Consider the following 23,579-nt stretch of genomic DNA (forward strand, 5'->3'; position numbering starts at 1 on the left):
AGGGATGTGGTTGCTGCCAAGGGGCAGGATGTTGAGGCCATATGAAAATATGCCACTACCTGGAGCATATCTTAATATGGGAGAGAAATATTTTGGACTTCTTTCCAAGGCTGTTTACCTAGGTAGGTATGGGTAGGTTTGAGTCTGTACTCACTGAAATTTGAACATTTGAACATTAAATCCATGGAAATTGGTTTCAAATTGGGGGACCTCCATGTTGTGACAGTGGCTGGACTTACTCGGGGGATTTACATATTACCAGTACTCAATGTTTGCATGTCTGCCCTCTCGATTGAGCACCTGCAGCTGAGAATCTGGCGCAATGACCCATTCAGGCCCGGGTGCTAAATCTCGAAACACCCCCCTTCACATCCTTGACTGAGAGACTTATGGCTACTCAGCATATAGTAAATACTACTAGTGTATTACCTACCACTGCCAGTTTGAAGGGTGATGACGTATGTTTACTTCAGATCGCTTATCGCTTATCGCTTATCGATAAGGCTCACCTGATTTCGCGAATCGCGACTTCTCTTCCCACATCTTATTCGAATTGAGCTTTCATGAATTTAAAGCATCCGACATGTCCAAAATCACTTCATCGGCGAGATCCCGATTTTCCTGATAGCCCGACCTATCGTCATATGCATCTTAGTTATGGCTCTTACTAGAGCCATCTGGGAGGCCCTCTCCGCCATTGAGAACCCAGACCTACATGACCCAATCCTTGGATGTGGTGATCAACGGGCCCTTCTCTCTGAAGATCCCGATAGGGCCCTTGCTCTTGCTGACGAGAGAATGCACATATTCCCATTTCACAATGTTGACAAATGCTGGCTCAGGCTACACACCGATGCGTCTATTTTGAAAGCATGCCTCATCATCATTCCTAACTGTCATCTACTTCCAGAAAGGACCGACGAGAACCCGGTGCTGGACCCCTATGCTGTACACACAAAAATCAACATAGGGCAACTCACCAGTCATGTCAAAGAAACGATAGAATGCAAGCTGACACGTCCCTCGGTACTAGGGTGTGAAAATAAGTGGTGTGAGGCAGTCATCCGCATCCTTGATACAACGTTGATCATGACGGGTGGATTATTCCGTGAGGATCTCATAAGGAACATCCTCTCTGAGCTATACCATCTCGAAACCTTGTGTTCTGGCGTGAAATGGGAGTCGCAGTCTCAACCAAAGGATCTTGAAGCCATGTTCCCTCCTACCTCGCTTCCTAAACCTAGCCTGAAATATCCTGTTCGGCGACTGCATGAACCTGATTTTGAAACCTCGCAGCTCCATATTACCAACAATCGTACCCCCGTTGTCATAACCGGGCTTGTTAATGGCTGGCCTGCTATTGTGAGTCGGCCATGGACTTCGCGTAAATATTGGGAGCATCGTACATTCAACGGCGAACGATACGTCCCTGTGGAAGTGGGTCGCTCATACACAGATGAAGAATGGGGCCAAAAGATAATGAAATTTCGAGAATTTGCTGGAAAATATCTCTGGAATTCCGAAAAACCAAACGTGCCATTCATGGACAACGAAGTCCCCGAGGAAGTTTCAGGGGAGACGGGCTATCTGGCCCAGTATGATCTTTTTCGACAGATTCCTGATCTCAGAAATGACATCGCCATCCCAGACTGGTGCCACATTGACCCACCAGCCCCAGAACCCGAGACTCCAGTGTATGTGGCCAAGCAACGAAAGAAAAATGAAGAAGACACCAAGAAAGCCGAAGCAGAGGCAGAGCGGCACCTATCAAATCTAGAAACTTCTGCGCAACGGGAGCCATCACCGCTGGATAATGCAGTGATGCCCAATGAGGTGACGGCTGATGACTCTGAAATTAGCTCGGAGTTCGACCTAGCTCCTGATCCAATCATTAACCTCTGGATCGGTCCCGCGTACACCATTTCCCCGCTTCACCATGATCCGTACCACAACATCCTTGTCCAAGTCGTCGGCATTAAATACGTCCGGCTCTACTCTCCGCACACCCCCGCCTCGCGGATCCATCCCCGTGGCTCAGAATGGGTTGAGTCGATCGAGAAGGGTGCGCCCCCAGGGTCAACGCCCACTCGAAAACTTATCGATATGTCCAACACATCCGAGGTCGATATCGCGGCTATTGAACTTTCCCCAGCTGAGGCCGAACAATGGGAGGAACTTTGGCCAGGCTTCCAGGACGCTGAGTATATTGAGACTATACTGCATCCGGGTGATTCTTTATACATTCCGGTTGGATGGTGGCACTATGTTCGTTCGCTTCAAGCCGGTATTAGTGCCAGCTTCTGGTGGGAATAATGCTTCTGTTTATATCATCAAGCGTGATATTTAAGCAATGTGTTTCAATTGCAATTAATCAATCCAGATATCTACATAAATTCTGGAGCTCCATTCAATGTTCCATGCACAGGTCAAAGATTAGAAATTCCCTGTTTAAATTGAGTATGTATGTAGTATATCCGGACTGGTGAAATTCAAACTGAGGTCAACACATTGTGCAACACTGAACATTTGAATGAAATAGCACTCCAGTGCTTAAGAAATTGATTGATCAATTGATCATACATATACATGCACATGTGTATGTATACATGTACATAGTAAGTACTCAAGGGCGTAACAATTCAAGTTCCAGCTCAATAAAACCACTAGTCTGGCACATGCAGTGCATTTCAATTAATATTTTCATACCCTAGCTCCATCCCTCGACTAAGTCACAAAGTGCTGTCTCCCCACCCACATTGCCAGGAAACACAACGAAAGGCACACCCCGATGCCGAGATGTACTCTCATCACATCTCCAAAGAGGCACACCGGGAGCGGCCTGGCCAACAATCAAGGCCCGTTTGACATTCAGCCCTTTCGTCGCAGCATCGGAAGAAGTGATGCCACCCTGGAATAGATGTATGAGTGTATATATCATAATAGATATGAAAAAAAGAATTTTGAAACCCCATATGGATTTAGGTTAAACATGAAAATTGAACAGTTAGGGCACAAGGCAAACACATACCTTTGCAACAATATATCTGGGCCGCACTTCAATCCTTCTCAAAACATTGACAAGCGCTTCGGCAACAACGGCCCCAATACTCAACGATGAAAGCTCATCTTTGCCAGTGATGAGTTTTCGACTAGTCATAACAAGGGTATCCATCCCAGCACCCAAATAAGATTCTGTTTCTTTCACGATCCGCGATACAGTCTCCGCCGCCGTTGCAGGTGAAGAAATGAGCTCCTCAACCTTGATTTCGATTACTGCAAGTTGCCCCGCGCTTCCGCGACGGTCTGTCAGTACTTTGAGCTGAGCTGTTGTCTTCGGCACGTAGGAGCCTGCGAGGATTAGTCCACCAGTTTGTCGGGGCGAAGGAAGGTGGAGGTCTGTCGCGGTTATGGGGGCTTTGGAGCGGATGCCGAGTCTTGTTGAGACGAAGGCTGCGCCAGTGCGGTAGAGGAAGTGTTTTCCTTTAGATTCGGCTGCAACGAATTAGTATCTGCCTTTTCTATTCTTTCTTTTCCGCATGAATTTTTTCTCGGCTGTTTGAGAGCATACCGAGTAATAAACCCGCGACAAAGACATGCATGTCCGACTCCGCGGCCGCATTCACAATCACCACGCCGCCGACAGGTGATGCGAGCAATTTCTCACAGACGGCCTCGGGACCTCCACGACGGATCTCGTCGATGGTCACAGAGTGCAATTGATCGACTGAAAAACGCGCGGGCGCTTTTTCCTGCACATAGTCACGTAGATTGGAACTCTTGTATCCGAATGTAGCATCTTTCGCAAACTGCGTCGATCCCGCCGGCACGAGCTGACTGCCTTCTGCAACATAATGGACGTCATCAATGGTGTATCGGCCGCCTTGAAAGAAGAATGGAGCTAGGACCAGGGCATCTGCTGGCCCGAAGACGGACTGTGCGACGTCCGTTTCTAGTGGGAAATGGCCGCGCAGGGTGCTATCACCACGGAGGACGATGTCGACTTTGTTGCCCGTTGATTGAGCTGCTGCAGAGACGTTCGTACAAATGGTTTGGATGAGGGTTTTGGCGTCGTTGGGTGGGAGGGCGCGAGAGTTGGTTAGGATGAAGAAGCCAGGGGAGTTGGTTTGGAATTCTGCTGTTAGTGTTGGGATGTCCCAAACGGCAAGGACGTTGATGTCGTGACAGGTTTGTGTGCCGGTTGGGTCGTCATCTAGCACCACGAGGCGATTGATTGTGGAGGTTGAGAGGATTTGAGAGATTTGGTCTTGGGTGTCGGTAGGGTACTCGACGGGGAGCTGGGCGAGAGTACTTTCGCGGGATAGAAGGGGATACTGTTGCGGCTGCGACATGACGTCGGATATATAGAGGAAGGAGATGGGGTAATCATTAAATTTTGGGATCAATTGAGAAATAAGGGTGGTCTATAAAGAATATTGTAGGTTGGGGTTCCGGGAATCGTGGCGCAATGGGGTGTTTCGGTGCGGGGATGCGGGGATATCAAGTCGGAGAGAAGGCCGATTGCTTTGAAAAGTAGATTCCATTGCTGAACATTTGAAGATCGAAGGCTACCAAATACTATATGACGGTAATTAAAATCAAAAGCACCTCCTAACGCCAAGTCCGCAGAAGACCTCAGAAATGCAAGATAATGGACGTGAATGCAACAGCTCATTGATCATGTAGTCCCCTTCAATCCAGCTCAGCCTCAAACCCGAGTCCTTAGCCCCCCAATAACTCAAAAAGTGCGTAAATTGTGCAAGATGGTAGGTCGTAGACAGCGTGAATGTAATGAATGTGTGTGTTTTTCGGACAAAATTCTTTAGCCCACCACACTTCGGAAGCTCAAAGCCTCCAAGAAACCGCTCAGGTCGTCCTTGGCTACCTCAACCACACAGTGCTCGAAGCTGTCAATGCGGACACGCGCACTGGTCTCCTGGACCACTTCCTGGAATGCGATACCGAATCGATTGCGAAGAAAGTGTTTTTTGCCACGTGGGTCTTCCTCATCTTCAGATTCGGATTCGGATTCAGAGGACGATTCCTCTTCTGATTCTTCAGCGTCCTCGTCTTCTCGCTGTGCACGCTCTGCCGCGCGCCTGGCTCGATTTTCAGCTCGTTCCTTGTCTTTCTTGTCTTTGGCCTCCTTCTTTTTGCGTCGCTCTTCTTGACGTTTTGAAATAGCAGCAAAGTCGATCACGCCACCACCACCACCGGTGCCTACCACGACATAGAGATCGCGGGCTTCATCAAGACCAGCAAGCACCAGAGGAGTACCCGCAGCTCGCTTACGTCCGATTTTCACAGAGTCACCCTTTTCGCGTTCTTGCACCCGAATGGCTTCCGCGACCCAGAGGGCCAATTTTGTCAAAGCTCCCGGATTGGTAAAAAGCTGTACATCGGGGCCATCCTTGACGACCGCAATACGAAATGCTCGAAGATGTCGAATTTGGTGTTTGGAGAGTAGTGAAGTGCCGGTGCGAAGGATCGCACGGTGAAGATGCTGAGCCAAGGGCAGTGCCTCCATTAGACGGGTAGGGGAATCGGATGTGATTGAGATTGCATCATATGCACTCCAAAAACGAGGTAGAATGCTAGCTGAATCCAACTCTCCGAGAGTATCCGCATTCTCGGCACCATCCGTCAACTCTTGTGCTCGCGGAAGACGCTGTGCATCCCAGGAGGGGGAAGTCTCGTGTGGACCTACTTCGAGCATAGCTCCTAGGATAACACCGACATCTGTGGCAGAAAGACAGGCCTTCCAGCCCCAGCATCGAACAAAGCCCCAGCCTTCACGGGAGCCAGAGTTGCTAGCGGGGTCTGAGGGAACCAGGCCGTCCAAACCATACATAGGTGCATACTTGAGCAATCGCCCCCGAAGCACTCGCTTCAGTTCCATGTCCATGTGGGTGTAGTATTGGTGACACTGCGTAAGACTGATGCCCATCTTGGCAAATAGCTTATGCAATCGCTTGCGACCATTCTCAGTCCAGACATGAAGCCTTGGGGCCAAGTAAGGACTGTGAAGCATACTCTCATAGAGTGACCAATGACGAACAAGCAGAAAACGCGGCTCGGGGGAAAGACGGATTGATGTATCAGTCGGCGACCTGGCCGTCGTGGGAATGACCCCATTGATTTCGCCCCTGATATCCCGCTCAAGGGGGTCCGGGGGATTGAGACGGTGGACTTCGTCTCGCAGGATCTGACGAATATGTTCTCCACGTTGCCCGCCCCAGCCTGCAGACCCTCCCGAGTCTGAGGTATTTGAAATTCCAACGCCGGTCATGGTTCGGCCACTGAGCTCTAAGCTAGAGACACCGATAATCGCAAGCCAGAGAAGATCATTGTCTTCACGACCAAGCTCCGATGCTAGAGAGTATAGCAACGAGGAGATTGGCTCGGAATATGAAGTACCCGACGCGTAATAATTTTGCAGCACTGCCTCGTGCTTCTTCTTCAGCCGAAGTAAGCGTCGCTTTAATGATCGTGCGGATGGCTGCTTCTGCTCATCTGGAGATGGGGAGTCACTTGTAGGGGTGACAGATCGTGATGAATTAGATGAGTTGATCCCATTCCTCCTTCCTCGAGTAGGTGATGTGATGAATGAAGACCCCTAGAATATGGATAAGTTTCTGGCCCCCAACGTCAAAGTGAAAATAAGACATGACGTACCGAATTGCTGCGTTTCCGTTGCCGAGGAGGGCCATCCTCATCATCTGATTCTTCCTCATCCTCGCGGCCGGACCACGACTTGCGCTTTTTGGAACCAGGTTGCGTTTCGTCATCATCGGCCTCACCAGCTGATCCATCGTCGCTTTCGTCGTCGTCGTCGTCAACTTCGGGCATGTCAAGGAGTGCGTAGTATGCCTCTCGTTCATTGCTGAGATCTCCTTCAATATCGCCATCATCAAACACGACAATCCCACCATCTTTCGACGCGTAAGCAGGGGTGATACACCCTTTATCGACTCCGCGCCCGCGCCTTCGTGCAATTAGGTCAATATCCGCTGTACTTGAGCTCATTCCGGCCTGGCCGCCAAATACATTGCCCAGATTCCATGGTCGGCGCGCGTCGAAGACCCAGATGTCGACGCCTCCCATATCATCCGCCTCATCCTCCGGGTTGTTCAAGGCTAGGATTTCCGCCAGATCGACAAGCCCTCCCACACCTAGACACACCACCACACCTCCGCTGCCACCATTGGTAGTCTGCATCGGCTGGATGAGGTCCTGCCCTGCGCGCGCAAGGTCACCATAGCCGCCGATGGGTTGGATTGTATGAGGAATAAAGTCGCGTTTTAATAGCGCAGAAAAAATGCGACAGGCACATAGGGCATCGGGTTCGAGTGCCACAAGAATCAGGACTGACGGCGATTGCGGGGTGTGAGATCGGAGGAGTTGGAGGTATAGCTGGGAGATGAGTTGGCGCGGTAGATACATGACCAACTAAGGAGGAGGGTGGGAGATGAATGGGAGCATGAAGAATTAAGAATAATAAGCAGCGTAGACGAGAGCAAAGCAAAAAGCACACAGTGATGTTGGGAGGAATTATCGTGAGGTTGATTGCGGTGTTGAATCCTGTAGTTGCGCTGGAAGGAAAGCGCGACGCGTCGAGGCACGTGCCACACAGGATTCCATCGGTCGCCGAGACAAAGTCGAATTATTTCGTTTAATTAACTTCCCCCTGCTTTATACCAAAGTATTACCCCATTATTCCCTGTTCTATTCCCTACATTGGCCGCATGTAAGAGACTCCTTGAATGAAAATTATAGTATTCACTAGTAAACATTCTACTGCATATACAGTATATAATGTTCATACTGGCAGCGCGGCGCGCTTAAGTGGTTTTCTTTACTTCCCAGGTTCAAATCTATAGAAGACACCACTATACTGCCCAAATGATCTTATTTTCTGTCGAATCGTTTCTTGAATAATACTTTCTCCGATCGCGACTCTGAATTTTCTATCGAATGAAGTACCAATGGTTCTTTCACGTCATAGTTTCACACCTGCATTGACACACTGCCACCCATATGCGCGTGATGCGCCCCCACTTGACACTCATTCAATAATCGAGGCCCTATTCTAAGCCACCTCATTGGTGCTTGATCCGCATTTCTCATTGGTTCGTCAACTGCACTCTTCAAACAAGTAACAATAACTATGAGTTTATTTAGACCAGCGAGTCCTTGCTGAGGCAAATGCAGCAATCAATAATTCTTGGAAGGTTTAATTGTTGGTCGCTACCTAGTACCTACTACTAAATGAGTCACCACTAGTAGATACTTAGGCATGTTCCTAGGTAAATATTCAACCTTTGTAAATATTCTGCCCTGGAGGTTGACAATTCTTTTCAAAGTTTGGTTTTTACAAAATTTCCAAGAGCCCTCAAGTACTGGAGATCTCTTCCAAAGCGAGCTTTAGTTTAAAGTTAAGGTTGCGGATAATGGAATGGCGCGGGCATGAATTGGGAAGTGTTGAGCCTCGACGGAAGTTCCTGCTGGTTTCAATTAAAGATTGTATGGAATAGTACTTGTTCAGTAAGCCAAAAAAAAAGGCAGGAAAGTCGTGTAATTGTAAACCAAGAATAAGGCATCTCGCCTTGTATAACACTGAACGCCAAGCTCCAATCAAATGCTATATACATAATAAACCCTTGCTAAAATTTGAGAGTAAGAGGATCGGGCTAACTAGTAATCGCTGCGGTTTAACTTGCTCAAGCAACCGAGCGCCCAAGATATGAACCGGCGACCCAGATCGCTGTGCACGCTCCCACCACAGATAGACCGACTAAGCGCTTTCCCCAGCTGCTATCGTCAGTCATCCGGGTTGGCCCAACAGTCTTCTTGCGAGGAAGATGGATAGAAGGCGAACTGGTTTGTTGCTCGGTCATATTGTTAAGAATGGCGGAGTACTCCTCATCGCGCTTCTGCCACTTTTCCACCAGTCGCGCAATTTCAGCCAGATCTTCCTTGAGGGAACCGGGATCTGTTGAGTTCGCATTCTCAACCTCAACGTTCTGGACATTGCCGAAGAAATCAACCACGGTCCGAAGGCGGCCATCTTGTTCGCCACCGGGGAATAAGTCCCATCGCACGCCGGGCTGTGAATGGATCTTCGATTCGTCATAGGAGTCAAAAAGATCCCCTAGGTTTAACTTTGAATTGGCGCTTGTTACTTGGGTCTCAAGGAACTCGAGCACATAATAGGTCCAGCGATCGATGACCGCGACCCCGACGTCGTTATCCGCATGGTGAGAGTAAGAAGACTGGTCGAGTTCACTGGAGCCCGTTGCGACGATGTTGGGCGAGTAGAAATGGGTGTACATCGTATTGGCCTGACAAGTATCAATCATGAACAAAAGTTCATGGTAGCGCTTCTTCTCCCACATCTGGCCAAACGCATCGGCCAGGTCCCACGCGCCGATCTCCTCCGCATCCTGGAACTTCAAGAACTGGTCTCCTCCATGGCCGGTCATGTAAACAAGAACATTGCTACCCGCGTCGGATCCGAGTCTCTTGCTGCGCGGGACATCTTCGTCCAGGCGGTCGGTCAAGAGGCGAATAAAGTTCTCCACCGTCACCTCGTAGCCCCTGTAGTCCACCTCGATATTGTCACCGTACAGATCGACTGCGCGGTCTGCATTGCTGTATACAGTCCCTGGAAATGCATTGCGGGGATTACAGGCCATATCATCAGGAAGCATGAGAATGATTTGGGAGTCGGGAATGCCGAGGCGTTTGACGGTTCGGTAGAGGGATAGGACATTTGCGAGATGGCGGTAGTTGAACCAGAATCGAGAGGTGGAAACCAGTACCGCCCAGTTAGAAGTATGCTCAGCGCTCACTGCACAGATGAGCAGTAGTAGCGACAGGAGCCGCAAAAAGTGGGAAAATAACGTCATTGTGGTGGTGAAAGTCGAAGCTCAATCATAGTCTGGAAAGGAGGGAGGGTCCCACTGGGGCTAGTGCAGCTGGATAGAAAGACAATGCGCAAGGCAGAAATAGAAAGGCAAAAGGTCTAAATTTCCAGTCCCCTAAATCATAAAAGGGTCATTACTGGTACTTGTAGAACCAGAGGGAATGTTGACAAATGGAAAGTGGAGGTGATAGATCTCAAGATGATGGAGCTGAATGATGGATGACAAACGACGGATTGGGGAAATGACACCTGCATAATCAGGCACCCAGAGACTAACGTTAGTTACTACTAGTATGTATGACCATTAACGAATATGGCTTAGCGTGGGCTTTATAGCCTGAGAAATATCATGAGTAGACTGCTAGTAAGCTCATAAACCATAAATAGAGGAGTACTATTATATTCCGGCATGCACTTAAGTTCTAAATGTCAAATCAGAATCAATTGATAGTTAGTTATTAGTTAGTTACGCTGAAGTATAGATTAGTCATGACGACACCGCCTGCTTCGGCATCGGCATAATCACCAGGCGGATCAGATCACCGATTAGACATCCACTTTTTTTTCTCTTCTTCTTCGTACTCGCCCTTCTTTTATTTCCTTTGATCGATACACAAAGTCGCTCACACGGAATAAAATCTTGAACAGAATGGGTGGCAAGAAAGCAGTTGGAGAGAACTCCAAAAAGGCTGCTGGCAACGCTCGCGTACGTCTTGACATTGACCCCGCCCCCGCCATCACTGCCACCGACGTGCCAGGACATGCTAACAATAGAATAACGGAATAGAAAGCCGACGCCGCATCCCAGAAGAAGGCCGCCGAGGACCAGAAGAAATCCGCCGAAGAAGAGAAGCAATGGTCCAAGGGATCAAAGAGCAATGCTAAGAAGTATGTTGGGTTTTGGGCTATGTGACTATGTCATTGGTGAGATATGTGGCTAATAAATTGTTTCATCATTAGGGATGACGCTGAGGCCAAGAAAGCTGAGGCTGCTCGCAAGAAGGCCGAGCGTGATGCTCAGATGGCTGAAGAAGAAGCCGCTGCACCATCCAAGCCCAAGGGTGCCGGAGCTAAGACCGCACAAAAGAAGAACCGTGGTTTGGATCTGTCACAGCTTGACGACGATCCCTCTAAGAAGGGCTCCTCCATCAGTGCCTCTGGTATCGATAACGCGCTGGATGCTCTATCCCTGACGAGCAAGGACACTACGAAGGTTGAGCGCCACCCCGAGCGACGATTCAAGGCCGCATACGCTGCATTCGAGGCCCGCAGACTCCCCGAGATTGAGGAGGAAAACCCTGGTTTGCGACGACAGCAGCGTATGGATCTCTGCCGCAAGGAATTCGAGAAGCACGAGGACAACCCCTTCAACCAAGTTCACGTTGCCATCAATGCCTCCAAGGAGGAGATCGCTGCGGTCAGAGAACAGGAGCGGACCAAGACCGAGCGCAGACTTGCCAAATAAAGTGGCCGAATATATTATTCATCCAAAACGAAGTTCTTATCCGATATACCAAGTTCGCTGCGGCGATTCAAGATTGCGCGACTGCGTTATGTACTTGGTCACGCTGCCAATCCGACGTGTACGATGTCGAGGCACATGACTGGTGGGTAAAAAGAAGCAGTTGCACCAGCAGCAATCCGAATCCAAGGCACTGTTTGAGCAGACACAGTCATGCATGACAGACAAAACGTGAGAGGAAGAGCTTGATGTATGTTTTAGGCATCCTTAGCGTGATACACGTGGACATAAAATTACGAAATAAAATGACCTTGATGCATAATCGCGAAAGTAATGATTTAGGAATTGATTGTGCCTACTATACTTCTGTAGAATAACGGCTAGGTCATCTACCTACATACTATCTGGTAATTTAAACACCCTCGGTAGCCAGAGCCTCGGTTCTTGACTTGCTGTTGGGATCAAGGTAAGGCTTCTCACCAATACCAACGGCACGGTGACCAAATCGCTCTCCAAGTCCTTCGTAGTCAAAAGTAGCAGTGTGGAAAGCGGAGCGGTTATCCCAGATAGCTGTAATACAAATATTAACAACACCACCCCAAAACGTTGGAGGGTCCACAAACAAAGATCTGACTTACCAATATCGTTCTCATGTCTCCACTTAAACCGCACTGTAAGGTCATGGTTCTCAAGAATGGTGTTATAGAACTTCTTCAGCAACTCATCCGATTCTTCTGGATTCAGTTCATTGATATACTTGGGAAAAGGTCCAACGGCATAGATGCTCTTCCAGCCAGTAACGGGGTTCGTCCGCACAATAGGATGAACAGTGGATAGATCCCTCCCGACATTAAGCGGGTTACCGCGAGCCTCGGTATAGACACGGATATTCTCAGGATCGGCATCGGCAGCTTTAATAAAGCCGTCGCCAATATAAGTTGCGGTGAGAGTCTCAAAGAACTTCTGGTATGGCTTCGAGAATCGGTCGTACATCTCGTAGCCAGACGCCCAGAGGGTATCACCACCCGTCTTGGGAAGCTGGGTTAGTCGTAAAGAGGTGTAGTCTGCTGGTGCGGGCTCAAATTGGATGTCTGAGTGCCACTGTGCCGAGTCGTAGCGCCGTCTGTTGCGCTGTTGGTTGTGGCGATGCATCTTCTTGCGGGATAAAGAGCTAATAGTGCTGACTTGAGCATCGTCAACACCAAATTCATTGGTGTTGTTTAGTACAGGATGAATATGGAGGGTTGATTCGGCAGGTTTTCCGGCTGCTTGGCCTAGTTTGTGTACCAATTGCTTCTGGAGGGTATCGGTGAGATTGTTTTGGGCGCGGAAGAAGACAACACCGCGTTGTGAGACTGGTAGTGAAGATTAGTATATATTTTTAGATGAGGTTTTGTGTGAGCACATACTTGTGATAGCAAGGTCTCGCACAAGCTCGTCTGCATTGGGGGCATTCAAGATGTCATCGACAATGTTGACGTTAGGGAATTCACGGCCAATCACCGGAGTCGTTTCCTCGAATTCATGTTGATCCAATGCGCCACTGGGCTTGAGAGGTGCTGGATATTGCTGCGTCTTGTTGGGTGCAGGGTGTATCGGAAGCGATTCATCAATAAGAGGAGCCATGGTGCACTTGCAAGGTAGTGTGAACTACTTCAATTGAAAAAAAAAAACGGCAATCAAGCTGAGCACAAGGGCTTTTATAATAATCTGCTGATTGATAAGTAGTACATAGTGATACACATGCAGTCCCGATTCTTCGGGATTATAGATCACGCCATTGGTTGTGCAATTTACGCATTTCCCCAACTTCCAACCTGTCTCATAGTTGCCGATGGGCCGATAACCAAAATATGCGGGGCAAAAGAAAGGTTGAACACATTATCTTTTATTTGATTGGGCTTGGATCTTGAAAAGAAGATTTCCATGTAACTCATCTTTCAATGCGGGGTTACAAGTGCTCAAGTGCTAGTGTGCCTGCCACGTTACGCCAAAGACACATGCAAGGTAATTTCATACACATGTGCATGTTATGGATCAGTTACAGAACAGGAGGTGATCTTGTGGGTTTGAAGGAAGCTAAGGCGTCTAAAGAATCAAGATAAACGCGAAAATCTTAGATTACCGTATGGGTTATGGGTTATGGGACTTTCTGAGTGGAAGTTGATGACGAAATCGTGGCTCCAAATCACATATGTACACTGGAGGGTGTACTGTAGCCGAACTTTCGGCTCATCGCCACACACCCAAGTACAAGTACATAATCTCCATGGACCCACCAAGTCAGTAGTAACTAGTAGTGATCCTTTGTCTAGATCAAATAGCTGGAAAACCCCAAATGGTATAAACAAATGTCCAGTTGTCTCTTGTGCTTTTCACCCCCGCCTGCCAACCCTGTGCTATGGATATGAGAAAATTTGTCCAACGTATCCAGTCGAGAACAGAGCACTTGAGAGTGGCTAGTAATCGGAGGCTGTGCTACTAAAAAGTTCATCATCTTGGGCAACCTTTCAAGATTCAAGGACTGGTCACTTGGAATAGTGGAACTGGGCCTCAGATGTCTGAAAAAAGGATTAGTAGTTTCAACATGTATTTTGAAAAATTTATATATGTATGCCAGAAAAGGCGATAAAACCTCGACTGGCCTTTGAATAGCAATGCGATAAGCCCGTGGGCTATCAGGTACATGATAAAGATAATATAGTACTGCCTTGTTCGGCAGAAACAGGGAGAAGTCATTCAGGTCATTGAGCCTCGCACATCCCACACAAACAAATTCTCATCCCAGCCAACGCTTGCACACCAGCCCTCGTTTCCGAACAGACACCAGTCGATACCTGTTGCAAACTCGGTATGCCTGGCCATCCGGCCCAGTTCTCTCCCCATGGTCGGGCCCACATGCGTAGTTGGCACATCCGATCCATCACTCCATACACGGCAGGTCATATCATAGCTCGCACTCAGTAGCACACTGGAAAGGTGCGGTGACCAAGCCACTTTTTTGACTGCATAGTTGTGGCCTACCATGGTTGTCGTAGCGCCTTGCCCGCCAGTTCGAATGTCGAATACGCGGATCGAAGAGTCAACACCAGCTGCTGCAAGGACTGTAGGACGATATTTGTTCCAGTCATGGGTGAGGATTTCGCCGGGCATGGTAGAGCTAGGTGGCATTCCACCTCGACTTGCGGAATTGTCGATATTGGCAAATTTCATGACTTGGTGATTTGCGGTAGACGCTGGAGTGCGGAAATCATATAGACGAACAAACCCGTCGCTCGAGACGCAGGAGAGGATGTCCGCATTGTGTGGCGACCAGGTAGCCGAGTAGGTGCAAGAGTGAATGGGCAAAGTGACGAGGGAGTGTTCACGATGTGGTGACCAAATGCGGACGGTCCCATCCCAACTGCTGGAACAAAATTTGTCTTTATCAATAGCTCCCCAGTTTACACTGAATACCTCGCGATTGTGTTCTTTCCATTGCTGGATAGGGAAGTGCTCGTTTGTTGTACAGTCAAACAGCTTGATGCTACCATCACCGGACGCTGCGATGACTTGATTCTCATGGATTTCCGACCATGCCAGATCATAAAGGGCATCTTGCGTGGGAAACCTGGTTGTAAACAAGTGTCAAATTATTAGTTTCTATTGCCAACAAATCGAGGGTTGAGAGCAGACGTCTGCCGGAGTATGTATTCCTCACCATTTCATGGGCTTAATCCCATCAGCCGTTAATTCAAGAATCCAGAGCCGGCCATTCCCAACCAGGCCATAATTTGCAGAGCTGGCAACTGCCAAACGGCTGTCGAAAAATGGTGAGTACTTCACGGCTGTCCCGTTGAAGCCCTGTGTGCGAAACTGAAGCATAATGAGGGGCCGACCGGGCGAGCCCGATCACTCGGAAAGAGAAAGACCAGATAAAAGGCAATAAATCAAGAACAGATGGTAAATATGACAGCAATTCTGCTTGTCTTGGGAATAAGAAAGAACCAGGTGATAACTATCCAATGTTAGGACGCGTTATTGAGAAAGGAATCAAATGACGGAACAAATTGCGGGGAGAATCCAATGCGCTGGACCGAGGTTGGCGTTATCGTGCTTATCAGGTACAATCTAGGCGGTGTAGTGAATTACATCTAGAATGACTTTCTTCAAAGTTGAGCTTTGACTCTTGACTCTTGACCCATCACAAATCTACTAATCAACACTCTACTGAGCTAGACGGCTTCCAAGGTTGGCGATGAGGATTATTTGTCAAGAAATGGGAAAGGGGCACCTGAAGAACACCTACCGCATGGATGGATGAGACCAACGTTAAGGGCTGCACGCCCCAGCATGTTCCAAGAATTTCGGGTGAAAGCATCTATCTTTGGCACGAGGAATCTGCAGCTAATTTAAATATAGACTCGTATTTTTGAGATTGGCTTCTAGAAATAATAAAAGCAGCGTCGCTGACATGAACTGTGAAGAGATCACTCGAAAAATACTGAATGAGGGAAACTCCTTCCAAGGTTGATCAGTGAACCCGAGGAACTCCAGTTCCCTAGTAGGTATCGATCACATGTGCATACTATGTTACTCTCTTGCCATCACAGCATTTGAATAATTCATACCCGGCTAATACCTAGTTCAGCCTTGGGGGCTAGCTCTTATAGGAAATCAGGGCTTGGGGGGCCCCAAATGGGGGCCCCAGTGTGGCGACCCATATATTCCAACTCTGGATTGTCAGGTCTCATATCTGTCAACTTCTCAGCTCTTTTATAAATGTAGATCCATCTGTGGATTAAGTTTTTCTTTGTATATCCGACTACATTTTTTGTGAAGCGCAGGACGTCTCCGACTAAAATCAAAGTCGATATAAGCTGTTCTAACTTCTATCCATAATCATGACCATTGAAAATACACCCACGCCCTTTGGAAAGCCCATGAGGGAGCATTGGACGTTCTCCTCGGATTACCATCCAATTAACAATGGTCAGTCGGGCTTTTGGTCAAATACAACATTTGCTGAGATTTAAACGTGACTATTAGGTTCTCTTGGGGCAATTCCTAGAGTAGTTCAAGAGAAACGAATTGAGTTACTGGATCGCTGCGAGCAACGACCGGACCCTTACTTTCGGTTCACAAATACCGAACTCGTGTATAGATCAAAGGCAGAGGCTGCGAAGATCATTAATGCACCATCAGATGAATGTGTCTTTGTGAAAAACACGACAACTGGAATATGCATCGCGCTCTATAACCTCCATTTCAAGGAAAATGACTCTCTGATCCAGTTCGATGGTCTTTATGGGGCCCTGGAGAACTGTGTCACCTCCCTGGAGGAACACACTCCTTTACAGGCGCGCAAAGTTTCTTTCGAATTTCCTATTGACGAAGATGAATTGGAACGCCGATTCCGCGAGACTATTCAACAGGCCCGAGCTGACGGTCTCAATGTACGCGCCGCTCTCTACGGAACAATCATCAGCAGACCTACTTTCCGCTTTCCATTCGAGCGACTTACTGCTATCTGCCGTGAGGAGGGTATTCTTAGTATAGTCGATGGAGCTCATGGAATTGGGATGATTCCTCTTGACATGCAGCAGCTTCAGCCCGATTTCTTCATAACAAACTGCAACAAGTAAGTATTCCTCCTTGGCGTATGAAAATGTTCCCATTCCTACATCTAACACTTCACCAGATGGCTCTACGCCCCTCGCCCCTGCTCTCTGATGTACTGCCCCAAGCGCAATCAGCCTTATATCCGCACACTCCTGCCCACATCCTGGGGCTTTATTCCGGTATCAACACCCGCGGAAGCCTTTTCGCTTCGCAAAAGCTCTCTTTCCCCGAACACACTGTTTGAAGAATTATTTTCACATGGCTCAGGAACAAGTGATGACACCCAAAACACCTGCATTCCGACCGCATTGAAATTTCGCCGAGAAGTCTGCGGCGGCGAAGAAGCCATCATGACATATTGTCGTGAACTTGTCAACAACGCGGCAGATATGCTCGCGGAATCTCTCGGCACGGAAGTCCTCCAAGAGAGGAACCTGAAGCCCGGCGAAAAGAGTAAAATGCGTGATTGTTGTATGGTCACTTTGCGCTTGCCTATTGGTCATGTACAGGGAGATGATGAGACAAATTTGCCAGGTGCATGGGGCACAATATTGGCGAAGGATTGGAACCGTGTTTCGATGCACTTGCAGAAAAGGTTGATGGCTGACTACAAGACCTTTGTTCCTATCTTTCCATACGGAACATGGTTGTGGGTTCGTATTTGTGGTCAGGTCTATTTGGAAATGAGTGATTTCGAGTGGTTCAAAGATGTTCTATGTACCTTGTGCGAGGAAGTTGCTCGCAAGGAGTATTAGAGTTGATACAAGTACCTACTAGTAGGTGCTATACGTAAACCTTACTAGTAAGATCCAGTCTTAACTCTGTCGTTTCTCGAAGAATAACCGATATTGTAGCATATCTTTGAAAGACTTTTCCAGCTGCCATTGCGATATAGAAAATTTCTACCTGAAAAACCATCAAAGTAAGAGTGATATTCTATGTGCCATAATGGACTTTCCATTGATTGTAGTTGATTTGAAACACCATCTGGAGAGATTAGTGGGTAGAGAATCATTATCCCTAGTCACCAGAAGAACTCTTAGTGAATATCTACTACAGCTACCACATCCATTGACATCCATGGATGACGTCAACCACTTCCTGGACCAAAGACCACCTCTTGAAGAGTAAATGGAAAAAAAGCCCTGAAAGCATGATCTTTCCGAGGTCCCCACATTCTCAAATGTTTTAGTTTCTAGTGAGAAGTTCTATAGGAAATAACTTACTAATTTATGTTAATGACGCCCCCACAGTCCACATGTGCATCTTGGTTCTGCAACTCCACTGGCTGTATCCAAAACCACCATTCTTGCAAACCCCAACCGCTTCGATTTCATGCCAAAATGAATAGATAAGACATTGACTGAATTCTGTTTCGAGGCTACGCAGATTTAATCAGAATCCCGTCATGTCAGGCGCAGAATTATATACTTCCCCAGCCGATAATTTTCTCCAAGAGGAAGTCTACCGACTCGGTACATCCCCAGGTCTCCGATCTCTTCCACCTGGTCCCTTACGCGACTTTATTCTTTTAAGCTGGGGGCCACTCGTCTATCGAACCTGCTATAAGCGTGAAAACAAACACCTTCTACCGGTTTTCTTGCGCTGTTTGAACGATGCCGTGAGCAAATCGTTAGGTCAGACACTCATTGGCTCTGAGAAAGACCATGAAGAATTGACAAAAAGCTATTCCTCTAAAATATTCAGCACACGCGATTTATACAATGATCTTGATGAAGAAGGGGTTCGTCGGGCATTTCATGACTATAAAGTGTCCTTGGTTATTCCGGCAACAGATCTACCGAGCCGATTGCGAGCCTGTCTGATGGTTGATGACGAAGTTCTGTCAAATCTCCAGGCGTCGCTTGATCTATGCGTGATGGCGAAGAAGAGTCTTGATCTGGACAGGTGCTGGGTCAAGGTGATTGAGGAGAATTTCCCAGATTCGAGATGTGGGGAACAGCCATACCTTGCACATTCAAGTAAAGATGGTGGCGGTGGGGCGCCCGATGGGAAATACCAGGGCTGGGCTATGGTGGCACTACCTGCTCTTGTTGAGGTATTTGATGGAATAAGAAAGATGAAGCATTTGGTGGAATATTACCGGGAGGGTCGGGTATATCTTGGACAAGGAAAATGGAGCAATCAAAAGCCTTCCTAGAAGCTTGAGATATCGTTCCAATCATCTAAAAGAATATATGCGTGAATGAAAAATAAAATAAAAACATTTTCTATATTCTACTACCCAATTTTGCTGCTTCGTTTATCTACTGAACATCGTTATACTATTCATGTGTCTATACTGTAATCCTATTGGTCAGTTTGAAGTGAGTCATGTGCTGATAAGCGTCTAATCAACAGCTTATCAATCATCTTTCTGCCTTCATTTATTTCCAGTCAATTTGTTATTGAGAAACTGAAAAACGAGACATGGGATTGGGAGATTAATTCTCATGGATGCTTTTCTTTCCAGAAAAAAGCCAAAGCGATCGGAGCCAGCGCAGAGGAATCCGGAGCACCATGTTCCTGAGAAAATCAACCCCGACAGCGAAGAATCAACCGATATCAAGCTGGCCATCCTGATCTCGCTTCACCCAGAGTTCAAACAAAGCGATCTACTTGACATCCTAGTCTCATGCGATGGCTCTGTCGAAGCTGCTTTATCCTCGCTGTCATCTAGTAAATCAACAGAAAATGTGATTTTGAAGAAACGAGCCGCTCCGGGCTCAACTCTCGGGATTCAAACTTCCTTGTCGTCCCACGTCCTAACAAGATCCAAAGATGGATCTCTGGCACCGATTAGAGAAGTGAAGCCTTTGGCCACTCAGAAAGGAAAGACTTTGCATCTATACGCGCCCGAGGACGTCGCTTCCAATACTCCCTGTACGATCATCCACAATTTCCTTCCTCCGAATGAAGCAAAGGCTCTTCTGTCAGAGCTCCTAGAGGAGTCAAAGCACTTCTCTAGATACGAATTTCAGATGTTCAGCCGCACAGTGCAAAGTCCCCACACAGCATGCATATATGTGTCCACCCCGGAGGAATACAAACAGCAAACCTCAGAATACACGTACGGTGGTACTTATCGCTCAAACGTGCGACAAGTGACGCCAGAGTTGCGCTCAGTATCGCGAAAAGTGCAGCAGATCGTGAATGAAGAAATCCAAAAACGTATCCATAATGTCTACCCGGACGGGAAGAAATTGAAATATCAGTCATCGAAGCAATGGCGACCAAACGCAGCCTTTGTGAACTGCTACGATGGACCTACTGAGAGTGTGGGATATCATGCGGATGAGCTAACCTACCTCGGACCACACCCGGTAATAGGTAGCTTGAGTTTGGGCGTGGAACGAGAATTCCGTGTTCGTCGGATCGTCGCGCAGGGTGAAGATGGGGAAGATGGATCTACGGAGACGCATGAAGATCAAAAAGCCAAATCCTCCAAGACATCCACTTCCCGTGCAGATGCTCAGGGACAAATTTCTATTCATCTCCCGCACAATTCCCTTCTCATAATGCACGCTGAGATGCAGGAAGAATGGAAGCATGCGATAGCGCCTGCTCAAACAATCTCCCCGCATCCGATTGCAGGTAACCGTCGCATCAATATTACTTATCGCTGGTATCGTGATACCCTCCACCCTCGATTTACACCGCGATGTCGCTGTGGAACACATGCAATCCTGCGATGTTCACAGCGCAAGCAAGAAAATCGGGGGAAATACATGTGGATGTGCTACGCCGGAACCACCCCTGGGAAACAAAGTTGCACATTTTTCCAGTGGGCGGAATTCGACGACGATGGCGATCCAGTGTGGGACCGTAAGCAATTGCAAAATCAAGACGCAGCGCCGGCCTTGGCGAATTTTTCGGCGTCTCAGTCATCCCAATAATATGCATGGTGATGCACCTAGCGACTAGCTTGAATCAAAAGTGGGATTTATTGGAAAGATTCCCCGGTGGCGGCCCCGTGTGCTACACCGGAAGAAAATGAAAATCCAACATTCCATCAGTGACTAAGGAGGGGAAAAGCAAAGGACTTCAATAATCAGTTTCCCCAGACCCCAGAAAACCAGCTCGAAATCGAGATGCACAGCGGATCTTTCCACTTTCCACGATTGATTAAAGTTGAAGATGATTTGATTGGCGAGAAAAGGGAATAGAGTTGCACCAGCGCTAGTACTTGGTTAGCCACCGGTCATTCCGCAGTGTCTCAACTGTCTGCATTTGAACAAATCCAATCAAAAGCTACCATTGACAATCTCAAGCTACTTGTCCTCGGTTCATTCTTACTATATCCAGATGGGCGGAATAACCACCGCCCTCTGGTGCTACGATAGGAGCACCCTCGAGAGGGGCTTAGTGGATCGGTAAATTCCTACATATCTTTTAAGAGATCACCAATTATTTTAGTTTAATTGATTTGCATCAATTTTTTTTGGTTCTTTTTTTTTTTTCCCCTGGCTGTTTTGCTGTTTTCCCTACAATTCGTTCATGATGACGGCTCCGAACGATACTAGCTATGACTATATTGTCTGCGGGTAAGTAGATCACCTACCGACAAGAGACTAATGGCCGTTAAAATGTTGACATGATACAGTGGCGGAACTTCCGGGTGTGTTATCGCAGCTCGCCTTGCAGAGAACCCAGAGATCACGATTCTTCTCATTGAGGCTGGTCAGCATAGTAAAGATTTGGAGAATGTACAAATGGCGGGCGGGTGAGTACGGTCTCCACTTCCTCTACAATATTGTTGTTACTGATTGCAAGAAGATGGTCGAACAATTTCGACTCCGAAACAGATTGGAACTTTGTCACTCCGCCGATGAAAGGTGTGGATAATCGCCAGGTTAAATTGAGCCGAGGTCGATTCCTCGGCGGATGTAGTGGCTGCAATGGCACGCTTTGCATCCGTGGTTCCAAGCAAGATTACGATGATTGGGGATTAGAAGGATGGGGCGGAGAGGAATTTTTCAAGTACATGAGAAAGGTACGTGTTGGGGGAAAAAAGGCCAAAATCAGACCTTGAATAGAACAACGACAGTATCCTGATTCCTAACTCATGAACACAGGCCGAAACTTTCCACCCCAAACCATGGCACAAAGCCGATCCTGAAAGCCATGGCTACTCTGGTCCACTGCATACCGAACCCCATGACCTGGCTCCTATCTCCAATTTAATACTTCAGTCATTGGAGTCACAGGGAATGCCCCTACATCACGACATGTTCAGTACTGGCGATGTTGCACAGGGGTGTGGCCATGTACCTCGCACGGTGTATGAAGGGATTCGAACAACAGGTGCCGATTTTGTGACCAAGAAAAATCACCGTAACAACATAACAATCATCACCGGTACGACTGTAGACAAAGTCGTTTTCAAGGAGCAAGACGGACAATCTCGGGCGTCCGGCGTAATCACCAAGGTGGACGATGGCACTTCCAAAACATTTTTTGCCCGAAAAGAAATCATCATCTCTGGAGGCGCATACTGTAGCCCTGCAGTCTTGCTGCGCTCGGGTATCGGCCCCAAGGAGGAACTTGAGAAGCATTGTATCCCGGTCGTAGTGAACTCGCCCGGCGTTGGGAAGAACCTCATGGACCACCTGGTACGTATTCAAGCGGGAAATGAAACCCAATTCTTGGATCAGGCTGACCAAACTAGATCGTCTTCATGTTCTACGAAACCGAGAAAGCAGGTCTAACAAATGACTATGCTGTATACCATGATGATAACTTTGAACACACTTACCAACTCTGGAAAGAAAAGAAAACAGGCTTCTTGTCCACATTTCCTTTTGGGATCTTTGCCTTCGCCAGAATGGACGAGCGACTCAAGGACGAACCCCTCTGGAAAAACGCGCCACGTCTTCCAGGTCGCGATCCAATGGGACTTGCCCCGAACCAGCCGAATATCGAATTCTTCACTACAGAGTGCTATGGCGGTCCGAAGCAATACGACCAATTCCCGGTCAATCACCAGCATGCCTTCTCGATGATCGCCGAACTTTTTGCTCCAAAGTCTCGCGGATCAGTGACGTTGACGTCGGCCGATCCATTGGAGAATCCTGTTGTTGATTGTAACTACTTGGACGATCCGTTGGATATGCTGGTTCTGAGTGAGGCATGTCGGTTCGGTAATGAGGTGGTTATGAATGGTACCGGGACAAAAGATATTGTCAAGGGGTCTTGGCCATCTGATTTGAAGCACCATACCTATAAGACGAGGGAAGAGTGGATCCCGTATGTGAAAGAACATGCGACTACCTGTAAGTGAATTCTTGGAATCTAATCATACGTGTTTTTGCTTGTGGGTGGCTGACTTGCGCTGAAAAGGTTACCATGCTTCGGGTACGTGTGCAATGGGACAAGAGGGGAATCCCATGGCTGTTTTGGATGAGAAATTGCAAGTTCGTGGTGTGACTGGTTTGCGTGTGGCTGACACTAGCGTTATGCCGACTTTGCATGGTGGCCATACTCAGATGCCTGCTTATGGTATTGGGGAGAAGTGTGCGGATCTCATCAAGGAGACATGGCGCCAGGCAGGAAATGTCTACTCTCGTATTTAATGTGGCGTCATTGATTTGAGCG

The 23,579-nt window shown here is 47.8% G+C and overlaps 11 protein-coding genes across 11 annotated transcripts; 6 read left to right on the forward strand and 5 right to left on the reverse strand.

The window, feature by feature from the left end:
- Positions 1 to 657: 657 nt before the first annotated feature.
- N7466_001229 (putative JmjC domain protein) lies at positions 658 to 2,313 on the forward strand (the record flags this gene model as incomplete). The annotated part of the gene is made up of 1 exon (XM_057160627.1): positions 658 to 2,313. One exon carries the CDS (start codon positions 658 to 660, stop codon positions 2,311 to 2,313), a length of 1,656 nt encoding a protein of 551 aa, XP_057026875.1.
- Positions 2,314 to 2,707: 394 nt separating this feature from the next.
- Positions 2,708 to 4,349, reverse strand: N7466_001230 (uncharacterized protein; the record flags this gene model as incomplete). The annotated part of the gene is made up of 3 exons (XM_057160628.1): positions 2,708 to 2,908; positions 3,029 to 3,492; positions 3,569 to 4,349. The coding sequence occupies 3 exons, from the start codon at positions 4,347 to 4,349 to the stop codon at positions 2,708 to 2,710; spliced, it is 1,446 nt and encodes a 481-aa protein (XP_057026876.1).
- Positions 4,350 to 4,819: 470 nt separating this feature from the next.
- On the reverse strand, positions 4,820 to 7,440 carry N7466_001231 (cell division control 45 family protein; the record flags this gene model as incomplete). Its single annotated transcript, XM_057160629.1, has 2 exons — positions 4,820 to 6,613; positions 6,673 to 7,440. 2 exons carry the CDS (start codon positions 7,438 to 7,440, stop codon positions 4,820 to 4,822), a joined length of 2,562 nt encoding a protein of 853 aa, XP_057026877.1.
- Positions 7,441 to 8,717: 1,277 nt separating this feature from the next.
- Positions 8,718 to 9,905, reverse strand: N7466_001232 (GPI-anchored transamidase; the record flags this gene model as incomplete). Its single annotated transcript, XM_057160630.1, has 1 exon — positions 8,718 to 9,905. One exon carries the CDS (start codon positions 9,903 to 9,905, stop codon positions 8,718 to 8,720), a length of 1,188 nt encoding a protein of 395 aa, XP_057026878.1.
- Positions 9,906 to 10,571: 666 nt separating this feature from the next.
- On the forward strand, positions 10,572 to 11,387 carry N7466_001233 (DUF1014 domain protein; the record flags this gene model as incomplete). The annotated part of the gene is made up of 3 exons (XM_057160631.1): positions 10,572 to 10,628; positions 10,710 to 10,810; positions 10,883 to 11,387. The coding sequence occupies 3 exons, from the start codon at positions 10,572 to 10,574 to the stop codon at positions 11,385 to 11,387; spliced, it is 663 nt and encodes a 220-aa protein (XP_057026879.1).
- A 409-nt stretch (positions 11,388 to 11,796) lies between these two features.
- On the reverse strand, positions 11,797 to 13,016 carry N7466_001234 (TauD/TfdA dioxygenase family protein; the record flags this gene model as incomplete). The annotated part of the gene is made up of 3 exons (XM_057160632.1): positions 11,797 to 11,954; positions 12,023 to 12,739; positions 12,794 to 13,016. Coding segments are annotated over 3 exons (1,098 nt in total), but the record flags the coding sequence as incomplete, so codon positions are not given.
- Positions 13,017 to 14,123: 1,107 nt separating this feature from the next.
- pex7 (putative peroxisome biosynthesis protein (Peroxine-7)) lies at positions 14,124 to 15,248 on the reverse strand (the record flags this gene model as incomplete). Its single annotated transcript, XM_057160633.1, has 2 exons — positions 14,124 to 14,994; positions 15,085 to 15,248. 2 exons carry the CDS (start codon positions 15,246 to 15,248, stop codon positions 14,124 to 14,126), a joined length of 1,035 nt encoding a protein of 344 aa, XP_057026881.1.
- A 1,019-nt stretch (positions 15,249 to 16,267) lies between these two features.
- N7466_001236 (L-cysteine desulfhydrase-like protein lolT1) lies at positions 16,268 to 17,740 on the forward strand (the record flags this gene model as incomplete). The annotated part of the gene is made up of 3 exons (XM_057160634.1): positions 16,268 to 16,355; positions 16,413 to 17,004; positions 17,065 to 17,740. The coding sequence occupies 3 exons, from the start codon at positions 16,268 to 16,270 to the stop codon at positions 17,738 to 17,740; spliced, it is 1,356 nt and encodes a 451-aa protein (XP_057026882.1).
- Positions 17,741 to 18,393: 653 nt separating this feature from the next.
- On the forward strand, positions 18,394 to 19,146 carry N7466_001237 (uncharacterized protein; the record flags this gene model as incomplete). The annotated part of the gene is made up of 1 exon (XM_057160635.1): positions 18,394 to 19,146. The coding sequence occupies one exon, from the start codon at positions 18,394 to 18,396 to the stop codon at positions 19,144 to 19,146; it is 753 nt and encodes a 250-aa protein (XP_057026883.1).
- Positions 19,147 to 19,438: 292 nt separating this feature from the next.
- On the forward strand, positions 19,439 to 20,881 carry N7466_001238 (putative CUE domain protein; the record flags this gene model as incomplete). Its single annotated transcript, XM_057160636.1, has 1 exon — positions 19,439 to 20,881. The coding sequence occupies one exon, from the start codon at positions 19,439 to 19,441 to the stop codon at positions 20,879 to 20,881; it is 1,443 nt and encodes a 480-aa protein (XP_057026884.1).
- A 604-nt stretch (positions 20,882 to 21,485) lies between these two features.
- N7466_001239 (GMC family oxidoreductase) lies at positions 21,486 to 23,557 on the forward strand (the record flags this gene model as incomplete). Its single annotated transcript, XM_057160637.1, has 6 exons — positions 21,486 to 21,529; positions 21,589 to 21,708; positions 21,762 to 21,978; positions 22,061 to 22,597; positions 22,654 to 23,257; positions 23,325 to 23,557. 6 exons carry the CDS (start codon positions 21,486 to 21,488, stop codon positions 23,555 to 23,557), a joined length of 1,755 nt encoding a protein of 584 aa, XP_057026885.1.
- Between the last annotated feature and the right edge of the window lie 22 nt (positions 23,558 to 23,579).

The sequence above is a fragment of the Penicillium verhagenii genome (genome assembly GCF_028828195.1).
Source record: "Penicillium verhagenii strain IBT 33310 chromosome Unknown utg000002l_segment0_segment0, whole genome shotgun sequence".
Lineage (NCBI taxonomy): Eukaryota > Fungi > Ascomycota > Eurotiomycetes > Eurotiales > Aspergillaceae > Penicillium > Penicillium verhagenii.